General features: G+C 35.7%; 1 protein-coding gene across 1 annotated transcript; it reads right to left on the bottom strand.

Moving 5' to 3' along the window:
• Window positions 1–2,192: 2,192 nt before the first annotated feature.
• Window positions 2,193–12,467, bottom strand: LOC138308165 (uncharacterized). The gene is made up of 3 exons (XM_069249109.1): window positions 12,335–12,467; window positions 6,388–8,237; window positions 2,193–6,298 (listed from the first exon to the last, which is right to left on the bottom strand). The coding sequence occupies exon 2, from the start codon at window positions 8,228–8,230 to the stop codon at window positions 6,434–6,436; it is 1,797 nt and encodes a 598-aa protein (XP_069105210.1). The 5' UTR covers window positions 8,231–8,237; window positions 12,335–12,467; the 3' UTR covers window positions 2,193–6,298; window positions 6,388–6,433.
• Between the last annotated feature and the right edge of the window lie 1,314 nt (window positions 12,468–13,781).

The raw sequence follows: 13,781 nt of genomic DNA, 5'->3' as shown, positions 1-13,781 counted from the left end.
TTCTATACACTAACTGGTTTAGATACCTATTCAAATATATCTCCAAGAAAAAGAGAAAATTGTGATTTTTTTTTTCATCAGTTGTAGTCTTGTATAGATGCCAGAGTGAATGATATGTCTGTGTGTGGATGTTGGTCCAATAAAGTGAAATCCGTGTCCTGGTTATTTTTGGTTGTCCAAGGTCACCAAGGTCACACAAAAACTGAAAATGTACTCTGCTGTAGATACACGCAGCAAATTTTTATAACTTTGAGTTATGATCTGTATTCATGCTGTCCAGTTTGCCCTGTAGGACCCAGACTTTTAGTCTTGATATTCAATTCATAAGAAGGGGTTGTGAGATATCTTGAGGCTTTTCATATTGTAATTATCATCATTCCCGGAAATTTTTAGGTTAGGCTATTTTGTGCTTATTTACTTGTAAGATGCATATAAGATGAAAAGAATTTATTTCATATTCTTAAGAAATTAGTGTAATGAAATACACAGCTATAAAGCTGAATTTATTTTCATTTCTCATGTAAAAATTGATGATCTATATGTTGATCTCAAACAACAATCATGATGTTTTTAAATGGTGTAAACAAATTTTGCAGATTCTTTCACACATCACAGTTGTATGGAGGTCTTGGATAGTAGTTAAGATTTCTCGAAGCAAACTTAAGTCAAAAACTGATTTAAGTCATAATTTTTCATATAAGATAAAGAATGAGAAAAACTTGAGTTTTGACTTAGGTGTGCACTTTTGTTTCGAAAAAATCAGAACCTGGACTCATGCTTTTTAGCGGTTTTACCTGCTATGTCTTAGTATTTGAAAATCAGTGATCAGGATATTCCTTAAAAATCCTTTATTTTAGAATTTCTATTTTATTAAACAAACATTATCCCTGGAGACCCACAGTTGATTGGATTTGCAACACTTCACTACACTCATAAGTGTAGCAAGTGTTTTGCAATCAACCGCGAGTCTCCCACGATGAACAAACATTTGACTTTCAAAAACTAGTCATCTGTCATTTTAATAATTTAAATGACATCATATACTGTAGCCTCTTGTGCCAAATCCTGTTCCCCAAATAAGAAATTTAAGTCAAGCAAAAGATTTCTGTTTTTTTGCAGAAAGTCAGAATTTGTTAAAAAATCTGTGGTTTCATAGAGCATAACTTTCACACACCTGACAATTTGGGCTTCTGTCTGTTTCTTTGAAGGTTATAGTTCAGTCATGTATGATTTCTTAAAACAGACTGTAAAATTGTAAACTATTCTATGATTGCATATACAGAGTTATCTTCCCTTGTATGTCGGTATTTATTGTAATGTGTGTGCTTGTAAGGGTGATATATTTTCATAGAAAACAACTTAAGTTTTGCTTACAAAATAGTGACATGACAATGGGACTAATTTACATACCAGATTACGTTTGTGCTTGACTAGTATCTCCAGTTGTGAAGAAATGTAACTCTTTGTAATATTTTGGCTGTAATGAGGTTAGTGCAGGATATCCTCTTTTGATATAATTCTATTTCCAATAGAAACAATAGCCCCACATAAACGCTATGAGGCTTCACATGGTAGGTGAATTAGTCCCATTAATGTTTATCTACAAGGGCAGATAACTCATGATCAGGCAAAAATGAAGTGTTTAATGATATTAAGAGTTATGAATGTTTGAAGCTGGATGTGTGTGATTTATATTTCCAAGTAAATTGTGTGTGTGCTTGTTACATGTCAATCAAAGATCTAATACAAGACCGTAAGATATGAAAACATTTACAGATACATAAAGAAATTTGATATAAGATTAGACATTTTGTATTTTCATTTTACAAAGATACCTCTCTTGCGGGTAGGTATACATTATTACATCATTATTTTTGGCACGAAGTTCACGTTATTTTATCTGAAACGTATGACATGTTGGTATACCTTATGACGTTATCATTCACTACATGAAGCTCACACCATTTTCTCCGAGAAGTAAGGCGTTATGCGCGCAAGCACATGACGTCATGATCAATACCTACCCCGCAAGGGGAGATTACTCTGTAACATACATAGACAGATTATGTCAAGAAGAAGCATTGTCAGAAGGCAGGAGATTGACCATTGTAGTTATCTAAAGTGTAATTGGATCAAATATCTAATAAAAACTACTAGCAATTTGTCTTCTACCAGTCCTAGGATGCAATTCATTTTATTTATTTTTTATTTTCTTCTGGGTCGCCAGGCGGATCACAGGAGATATAGAAGATTATAAGTTACAAGCAGATAAGAACATAATACAAACCAAGGATTTTTTTTTATTTCCCTATTGAAATCATAAACAATGCTGTGATATCATAATTTTTTCTTTTGAAAATTTTAAAGATAGCATTGTCATGGAAATGAAATACTGATTAACATGGAGTAAATGAAGAGATGGAAGTTGATTGGTCATAATATTGTTTCCATGGAAACAGCTCCATCTATGCAGATTACTTGAGGTGTGTGTGCTTTTTATTGAAAGGTAGAGGAATCTGAATGTTTATACCACAGATTTTATTGTGAATGAATATATATGTAAATAAAATCTTTATATAAACAATTTTGTTCTTGTTTTTTGTTGTAATTTTTCACTTTTGGTTTGGTTTGTTTATTTTTACGTCCTATTAACAGCCAGGGTCATGTAAGGACGTGCCAGGTTTGTTGGTGGAGGAAAGCCGGAGTACCCGGAGAAAAACCACCGGCCAACGGTCAGTACCTAGCAACTGCCCCACATGGGATTTGAACCCGCTTCCCAGAGGTGGAGGGCTTGTGGTAATATGTCGGGACATCTTAACCACTCGGCCACCGCGGCCCCCAGTAATTTTTCACATAGGATTGGTTAAAATTGAGGTTTCGCGTCAGTAATCCTTGGTTTGAAACAATTTTATTTAAGTTTCAAACTGAAGCTGAATGGAAAAGATGTATGTGTTTCCAGCAGTGAAAATCTTATCTTAACATAACAAGAGCTGTTGGAGAACAGCAAAGCTTGCCTATTCAGAAGAAGTTGATGTTCAAGTATTTACTATTTAAACATGGAAATATGACAAATTAACAGACTCAAAAACCCCCTAAAGGGCCCCAAATTGGTTGTATTATCACGTTCAGCATCCGTACACATTAGGAAAATAAAATCATAAACATTTATGATGACTTATGCTTAAACAATTGACAAAATAGAAACTTGCTCAAAAACTTTAACGTGAAATGGGACGTCAACGCCGACGCCGACGCCGGGGTGACAACATTAGCTCCCCCTATTCTTCGAATAGGCGAGCTAAAAACTAAGTTCATTGGTGTACTCCGGTTAACAAAATTTGGATTATTGAGGTCTTGCACGAAGTATCATCAATTAGTACGAATAAACAATAGCCCAATGAAGGAACGACAGACTCTGGTGAAGGGTAGTTATACTTACTTAATCATGACAACTAATACAAAATCATTGAAATTTTTATTAACACGCAAAAAAATAACTTTCCAATTTTTAAGCATCTGAAATGATTATCAAAGATATTAACAGCATCATAAAAAGGATACATAATATAAATATAGTTATATCTGTTCAAAATTATTTTGTATAGTAATATGCATGTGAAACTTGTACTGTCAAAATGATTACGTACAGTAATCTGCAAGTGAAACTTGTACCAAGTAATTAACTAATTTTGATTGTTAACAAATCACCTGGTACCATAGTGTTACAAAAAAAAATTGTAATATTTTCAATGACATTGTTGAAATGATAACATTATAATGCTGCATAAATTCTGATTAAAGATGCTCAACCACAGACAAAACATAAATGATAATCATCAATTGAAAAATAATTGGTGTTAAATCGTGTATATATGTGTATTTAACACAAAAAAATAATGAAAAAATAATCTATTTTGCCTTTGGTGCTTGCACAATCAGTATTTCATTCAATATATAGCATATAGTGACACAGAATTTTTTCACAATGCAATTATTTATTTTTTTTATATTTTTAACTTGAAGTAAAATTAGAAGATCAAAATTTTCAATGGTGGTAATAATGGTGTATTGTAAGTAACTTTTGTAACTGAAGAAAATTACTCAATCATCTGATACTGTTTTTGATAGTGACAAAATACCGTTTATCAGTGGTGGAGCATCTTAAGTAAATTTACACGGTATAAAATACTGTATAGTTAGTTATTTTTGTGGGCCAAAATTTTTGCAGGTTATTTTGATCTAAAAGTTAAAACCTAAATTTTAGGGAATCATAATCCCGCAATTTGCCTTGAGTTGTATAATAAATTATATAATTTACCGCTTACATAGATGCAAATTGCCCGCAAAATCACGAAAATATCCCTGCGAAAATAACCGACTATGCAGTAATAATTAGTACTGATTCCATTACAACTACGAAATGTAATATATGCAATCCAATACATATTTTTTCTTTGTTTTCATACTAAATAAATCTAGCTTTCTGATTGGCTGATTATTTTTTTCATAACACTATAAAAAAAATAATCCGAGAATGGTGCGAAAACCTGCCATTATCGCGATGTCACAATAGAAACATTGACGTTTGGTACTGATTCGGAAAAATCGTCCCTTGGAAAATCAATGGAATCGTATGTGTAGATGTATTTGATTTTATCAAATAGTCTGGTAAATTAAATATAAGCATTGATGTAACTATTTTTTAGCGTCATCAGGTTATGAAATAAATTTTGTTTGCAAACAGCGTGAATCCATGTAGCGGATTCTCATAAATATTGAAAAATGAAAATGAAAATTTCTTTCATACTGCGATGCAATTAAAAATAGTAACATCAATGCTTAAATGCTTTCTGAAAGAGGCGATGGATGGATGGATGGACGTAGCTTGGAATATTCCATCCTCAACATTTCAGGGGTTACTATCACTGACATTATATCCTCCAGCTATCTCAGTCAACTGGAGGCAACAGAAGACATGGGTAATTTGATCCTTTGATGTACATCAAAGGAATTGTTTAGGTACATTAAAGGAATTGTTTAGGTACACTATGATTGGCTGTGTTGCTTTTATGCTGGACATCACTCTGTCTGTAGTCTTCAGAGGACGTCTCTGCTAGCCTTTGATAGGTCAGTTTTTTCTCTACTGAACTGCCTCAAGTTTTACTATTATATTGACCAGGGTTGGATATGATATCAGTGATAGTAACCCCTGGAGTATCGAAATGCACTTTAACATTCATTGCTGGATGGATCGGTAAGAAAGACCACTTTGTGATTAACCCCACCAATTAATAAACATTACATAATACATAGAAATACTGTACATATACAATTGTATGTAGCAAAACCTCGTCTTTGTAGTAAGCTGTTCAGACGGGTACATGGAATACACAAGGTCCTGGGACATACGGTTAGGTACTTTGGTTTTTATCAATGTCACTTTTCAATGTCACTTTTCGTACCATTTACCTATCTCGCTTTCAAAACTATGAAACAGTTTCTCAGGATTATATTACTTGTCAGAATATCTTGACAATGATGTATAGTAGTTCATCCCAATTGCTTTTTCACATTGTGTTTTTCTATGCATGGTTACTATTACTCGTTATATATACACTTCTGGAATATGTGACGTCATAGTAAAACTTCAGGCAGTTCAGGAGAAAAAAACCCTGACCAATAATCGGACTACATTAAAGATTATAGGGAAAGTGCAACTTCAAAGCAACTCAATCAACTACAGTGTACTGTTATTTTCTCCTGCACTGCCTTCACTGAAGTTCAGTTTTACTACGATATATTCCAGAGGTTGATATAACGACACTTATAGGACTGGTGGTAGGCCATCCTCGATACTCAAGGGGTTCCGATCACTTACGGTCTTTACACCCCTGGACTATCTCATGGTAAAGCTGGAGGCAGCTCAGCGGAAACATCTGAACCAATCACAGGCCTGCATATATTTCCTTTGAAGACTTACAGAGCGACGCCCAACATCAAAGCTCACCGCCAACCACATTGTATTGTTAAACGACTCTTTTGATGTAAATTAAACGACTAAATTACATGTTCTGTTGCCTCCAATTTTAATGAAATAGTCCAGGGGAGTAGAGATCGTAAGTGATCGGAACCCCTGGAGTATCGAGAATGGTGGTAGGCAAGTCCCTGTGTCTCAGAAATAAAGATTTGAAAGTTTGACCAATACACATGTCGTTAATGATAAGGATATGTTTTACTGGATTTGGATTGGCCGAACTTTCAAATCTTTATTTCTGGATCACAGACTCTCGCCTTCCACCTGTGACTTATATAGTAGTAACCCCTGGAGTATCGAGGATGTCCACCTGTGACTTATATAGTAACTCCTGGAGTATCGAGGATGTCCACCTGTGACTTATATAGTAACCCCTGGAGTATCGAGGATGGTTCCTACTTACTTGGACTGTTTCTTTGGTGACTGGTAGTCTTTCGCTTTCGTGCACACTCTACAGTATCTGTGTTTATGACGAAGTTGTGACTTGGGGAACTCTTCAGCTGGAAAAAGACGAAGGCAGCCTTGACACTTTGTTGAAGCAAATGGAAATTCAAACGAATCACTTGTCCCTGGTATTACATCCAGCGGTAGATACGGATGGGCCTGAAAGACACCGTATGCTTTTTCGGGCCAACAGCGGAAGGTGTCTGCGTAGCGCTCCGAGGCAACAAGCAGACGAGAGTGGTTCTCCTCGCTGCTTTTCAACTTCTTATACAGTATAAACAAAGCAGCCGTATCAACACAACAGTATTTTTTCAGATTCTCAGAGAGTGGTCTTGTTTTCCAAGCATGACTATCGCCTATGATTTGGATTTGGCATCTTTTCTTGCTCTCGATCATAGCTTCGTCTTTGACATACACTTCAATGCAGCGAAGGATACCATTCAACAGTTGTACATCATCAACCCTTGCAGATCGTCTCGACTCTTCTTCTTCATCACTTTCTGAAGCTCTACTGTTCCTATTCATGACGTCCAGAAGTTGAAGATCCAGGATGCCTGCCAGTTGGACTTTTTGCTGATGGAGAAGGTTATCTGCGTCACGTCGACAATCAAACATCAGTTTCTCTTTCGTTTTGTCCTCAAGGATATCCCGAAGACCGCTGTCAAAAACACGCTGACCCAATTGTTGAACGTCGAAAATGTACACTTTTTTAGGTGTAGCAATAGTGATTATAGTTAGGTCCCCAGATCTTCCATGCCACAACTTGAACCCTTTACAGTCCACAGCCAATAACTTATGTCGTCTTAATTTGCTGAGTGCACGTTCGCATTTCGTTGTGTTGTTAACAAACATGAAACTTTGATCTGCTACTGTGCACACGCTGCAGTATTGCTGTTCATTAGAAAGTTGTGTCTCTGGGAACTCTTCATCAGAGAAACGACGACGACACCGAGCACACTTCGTCGACCCTGTCGAAAATTCAAACGAATCTCCGGGCTCTGGTATTATGTCCAGGGGTAGCAATGAATGAGCCTCAAAGTCCCCATAAGTTCTTTCAGACAAACAGCGGAAGGTGTTAGCATAGCGTTCTGAGGCGACGAGCAGGCGAGAGTGATTTCTCCCACCTCCATTTAGCTTGGTATACAATGCGAACAATGTCATCGTGTCTAAATAACAGCAGTTCTTCATATTCTTAGACAATGGCCTTCTTTTCCAGGAATCATTGTCATCCACCACTTGCTTCTTTGATCCCAACAAACTCTCAATCATAGCTTTGTCTTTCACGTACTCTTGTGTACAACGAAGAAAGCCTTTTAAATGTTGTACTTCCTGAGTCTTTGTAGATCGCCTTGACGCCGCCTCAGTCTTCAAGGCTCTTCCAGATTGCCTATACATCACTTCCAGGAGTTGAAGATCTAGAATTCCTGCAATCTTGACTTTTTGCTGATGGAATAGGTTATCTGCATTACGCCGGCAATCAAACATCAACTTCTCCTTTGATTTATCCTCAAGGATTTTCCGAAGTCCGTCGTCAAAAACACTCTTTCCCAATTCCAGCACATCAAATATGAACACTTTGTTTGCTGTAGCAACATTGATTGCCGTTAATTCCCCAGACCTTCCGGTCCCCATTCGGAGTCCTTTACAATCCACTGCAATCAAAGGGTCACTGCCTACTTCCCAAAGGGCACCTGCTAAATCCTCCGTTTTGTCCACCAGCATGTAACTTTTACTCAGGGATTTTGATGCCATCTTTAACCTGTAACCCACCAAAAGTATTTTTTTTTCTAAATTTAACAGAAGAAAAAGAATTATACAAACTTGCAATGCTATCATTTTACTCTCATGTACTTCAATAAAATTACTTCATTATAAGAAAAAATTTACTTACAAAATATCTGTTACTTTCAGGTGTTCCTAAATTTTGTCATATACAGCGGAACTCTCTCTTACAATCTCTCTTTACTTAGTATATACTAGTTCCGTGTCGTAAAGTGATGCACACAAGAAAGATAACATTAGAATGGTCGATGTATCCAAATTCAACCAAAGTATTTGAGCTCTTCTATGTTTATGCACAAAGTCTTTCGTGGTATATATTGACATACTACTATTGATAAAGCGTTATCGCTGTCTCATGACCTCATCACGTGCGTCTGTATGCTAGTGTGACAACTCAATTTGTATACAAAATAACGACTTAGCTATGTCGTAAAAACGACTTAGTATGTCATAATAGCGACTTAGTATGTCATAATAAAGACTTACCTATGTCGTAATAACGACTTAGTATCTTGTAATAACGACTTACCTAAGTCAATATAACGGCATAACTAAGTCGTTAGTACGACATACTAAGTCGTTATTACGACATAACTAAGTCGTTATTACGACATAACTAAGTCGTTATTACGACATAGGTAAATCATTATTACGAGATACTTATTGTTATTACGAGATACAGTCGTTATTACGAGACCTAGTCGTTATTACGAGATACTAAGTCGTTATTACGAGATACCAAGTCGTTATTATTATTACGACATAGGTAAGTCGTTATTATGACATAACTAAGTCGTTATTACGACATACATTTGTAGGTAAGTCGTTATTACGAGATAACAAAGTCGTTATTACGACATAACAAAGTCGTTATTACGAGATACCAAGTCGTTATTACGAGATACTAAGTCGTCATTATGAGATACCATGTGGTTATTACGACATAACTAAGTCGTTTTTTACGACAGTATAGGTAAGTCGTTATTACGAGATGACACGGCGGGTAGAAAACAACGTTATAAAACGACATAGGTAAATCGTTATTACGACATAGGTAAGTCGTTATTACGAGATACTAAGTCGTTTTAACGAGATTCTAAGTCGTTATAACGACATAATATTTTTTTCAATGTGACCCTAACAGGCTTCCGTAGAAGAACTATAAATTTACCGATAAATATTACTGTAATCATGATAGCCTTATATAGCTTTTTGGGAAGCTAATATACTTGTAGCACATTAATATACAGTATGCAATTATCGAATGTGTACATTTTAACCACATTTATTGAACATGTATATCCATTTTATCATATTTATATTTTTAACAGGATGGGCACAACCCTGCATATTGGTAACAGTTACCCATTTGAGTAACAGTTACCTGTTTGTAGTAATCAAAAAGTATTTACCCAAATGAGGAATTCTGTGAAAAAAACCTCATAATGTTGTTTTAAAAAATTATCATCAAAAAAGGGCATCATAATTTTTAGAATGCCTTACTGTACGACATTTGGGTAACTTATATTTACTCAAATGGGTAACTATTACCCATACGCAGGGTTGTGCCCAACCTGTTTAAATTATTGCACATATATTTAAAAATATCGCATTTACATATTTCTATTTCCTGAGGCCTTCCAGCACTATACGTATTTAGTTAGAACGAATATACGTACCCGGCCTTTTAACTATACCTTTCGGCCGGGTACGAATTGGTCCCTATGTGTCGTACATGTAGTGGAGCACTGCCTCCGAAAATCACTCGGGCACAGTTTTCTATACTTTGTTGTAGGTTTCCAATTATTTTAAGCGTATACATGCATATACATATTATTTTTGTCTAAAACAAACATAACTACCTTTCTAATTATCACAGGGACTTATGATGAAATAAAGGTATGTTAATATATTATTTCGTGTCTGAAGTTGTGTTTTCCGTATCGAAAATTTATTTAAGAATATATAAGTATTTAATATATAACATTGTTACATATCTATCCATGTTTGACGGAATACCGGCGACTTTTGTAGAGGCAGGTGTACCTCTTCCAAGCGAGCCGTTGGTTCCCTTGTCCTTTTATATAGTATATAGGCCTAGTACACATGTATACACAACAGACTTTCTCACAACCTACGTTACCAAGTCCCTGTGCTAAATATAATTCGTAACCGCTCACAAAGACGTCAACTTCACAACTTGTGGACTTGCCGTATAATTTTCCCATCAGAAAGACCTTTCATATGTTTGATTAAAGGCCCACTACCTTTCCGGAGCAAAATTTAAAAGTTTTCTTAAAAACATTAATAACAAAAGAAAATATATAATCGATGGCTTAAGATGAGGTTACAACACCAAACATATGCAAGATTTTCCTGTCTAATGTATCGATAACAGTGGAGATATCATTTCGCTGTATTGCCGTATAACGCGCAGTGATAGTCAACTACCCGCGCGCCATTTAGACGACGGCGGGAACATAAAACGACCCGCGTTAGAAAATATAACATTTTTATTTATTCAAATGAAACCATTCTGAAGGTGATGATTACCTCCGCATCAAAGAATGTGCTTCGAGTAAACGTAAGTTAAGGACCTCTGCAATTTACTTTCGTTTTGAATGCCATCTCGGTTTTACATTCCTTTTTTTGGTGCTCGAAAAAAGCCGTGACTCGGAAAGGTAGTGGGCTTTCCTAAGTCGCGCACCAAAATAAACCTTGTATTGTAAGATACTAACCGTGTATTCTCTATATAGTGCCTATACACTAAAAGCTACAATATTAATGGTGGTAACGGTAAAGTAAAACATTAGAGTCTCGACTTAAGTTAGATTTTTCAATTAATGATACGTGTATTTAAAATAAAGGTACTTCTAAGAACCTTAACCATGAAACTTAATTTATACAGAGTCTGGGTACAGAATTTCAGTGCAGTATCGGGTAAGGGCGAGTACACTAAAAAGGTACCCATCATCAATTACAATATGGCGGATTATACGAACAAGAGTCGAGTGCTGGATAAAAAAGTGTGATTCCTCGCTTAGTTGTTGGATTCGATTAATGAAAGCGTTATCGGAGATAGCCTATTTGTATTTGCAATGGGAAAATATCACCAGAAAGTGAAATGAATGCATATAAAATTTGTTACAAGGGAATATGAGTGCCTTTGACCTAGATTTCACTGGACAGGCATAACGACAGTGAGGATATCTGACTGCATTTTCCACGTTCATAATGAAATAAAGGTATGTTAATATATTATTTCGTGTCTGAAATTGATGTTTTCCGTATCGAAAATTTATTTAAGAATATATAAGTATTGATAGAATACCGGCGACTTTTGTAGAGGCAGGTGTACCTCTTCCAAGCGAGCCGTTGGTTCCCTTGTCCTTTTATATAGTATATAGGCCTAGTACACATGTATACACAACAGACTTTCTCACAACCTACGTTACAAGTCCCTGTGCTAAATATATAATCGTACCGCTCACAAGACGTCAATTCACAACTTGTGGACTTGCCGTATAAATTCCCTTCAGAAAAAGACCTTCAAGATAATGTATAACAGTGGAGATTATTTCGCTAGTTTTGCCGTATCGCGCAGTGATAGTCAACTACCGCGCGCCATTTAGGACGACGGCGGGAAACATAAAACGACCCGCGTTATGAAAATTAACATTTTATTTATTCTAATGAAACCGTTCTGAAGGTGATGATAAGTGTGCTAGTAAACGTATAGTTAATAACCTCTGCAACTTTACAAAATTATTGATCTCGTTTTACATTCCTATTTTAAAAATTAAAAGCCGTTTCGGAAAGGTAGTGGGCATTTAAAAAAATAATGATCGATGAGAAATTGATATTTTATATAGTTCAGTTTTATTCCCTAGTAGGTAAGCGATATAAAAAAAGTACGATAAAATGCAAAAAAACGTTTTATAGTCGTTTGTACAAACATTACTTTGCTCCATTAGCAGTAATAGGCACCAATGAAAGAAGACACCATTTTCTGTCTAAAGGTTTTTTGAGCTACAATATTGCAGCTAGTATTTAGTATGTAAAATGTGTACTTACCATCGGCTCTCGGTTACAATACAAGTGTAAACAACCTGTAAATTTTTCTTAGCATGCACGTGAACGACACAGATTCACGTGCAAAATAACATAGTAATGTATGTATACACATGTTCACTGTGGGTATCCGTACACCGGATATTGGTACCGACGAGGCGAGGCCTGTCGCAACAAGGATAAGTTTTACAATATTTGCACAATTCTAATGTAATTAATGTATCTGTAACTATTGTCCAGTTCAAGCTTATTACGTATCGCGTCCGTATACGATCTGTCAACCCCCAGCGTCATATATTTATTGAGGAATAGACAGGAATCCAGGGTCACATGTAGGGGGTACCGCAGTGAAAAAGATGGTTTAAAATAAATCACTGATATAGATATTTAATGCTTTCCTGATAACGGAATTCATTTTCTATGGCTAATTCACGTCATATGAAAGCATCTCACGCCCCGATGACAAATTTGAGGTCATGAAGATTACGAAATAAAAAAGTGAAAATCACGTTGTGTACGGAGGCTTGCTTGTTGTTAAAAATCAAGTGTACGGGGGCTTGGATGTTGATTGTACGGCAGCTTGGTTGACGATTGTACGGAAAATTGATTGATGAGTTGAGAAACGCAGCTTTTTAAGTCAAAATATTTCTTTCTAAATAGCAATATATAATGTTCTATATGATTAATCAAATTACTGATTGAAACGATACGCAATGTAGAATGATTATTCATTTTGATTTTGATCAATTCAGGCAAAAAAAAATGTTCTTTTCAATTAATTTAAGCCTGGGCAACAAAAAGTATTAAAGTATTTATATGCTCCACCGCCGACAGAGCATAAATGACATTCATCATTTGAACAATAACTGGTATTTAATCGTGTTTATATATGCCTAATTAACACAAAAAAATAATATAAAATAATTTATTTCGCCTTTGGTGCATACGCAATCAGTACTTCATTCCATATAGAATATAGTGTCACGGATTTTTTTCGGGAAACAATTAATTATTTTTCATATTTTTAACCTGAAGTAAAATTAAAAGCTTAAACTTTTCAATGGTGGTAATGGTGTAAAGTAAGTAACTTTTATAACTGAAGAAAAATACTAAATCGTCTGCTCCCGATTTTCATTGTGAAAATATACCACTTGTCAGCGGTGGAGCATCTTTAAACATTATCTTTAGATATCTTTCTTGATGGCTATGCCCCCCCCCCCCCCCCCCCCCCCGTTCCCCAGGACGGGGGGGGCAAACATGTCTTTTTGCCCCCCCCCCCATTTTCGCCGACTGAAATGTTCTAAAAATGCATATTTGAAATTGAAAAAAGAGTCCTCCTGCACAATTTTCGTACTTCATTCTAAAAAAATTTCCGCTGCGCGGCGCATTTCCTAAAAACGTTCAAGCACATAATGTTCAAACCTTTAATAGTAGTAAATTTAATACACAT

This window comes from Argopecten irradians, chromosome 14, assembly GCF_041381155.1.
Source record: "Argopecten irradians isolate NY chromosome 14, Ai_NY, whole genome shotgun sequence".
NCBI lineage: Eukaryota > Metazoa > Mollusca > Bivalvia > Pectinida > Pectinidae > Argopecten > Argopecten irradians.
This window is presented reverse-complemented; position numbering and strand designations above follow the sequence as displayed.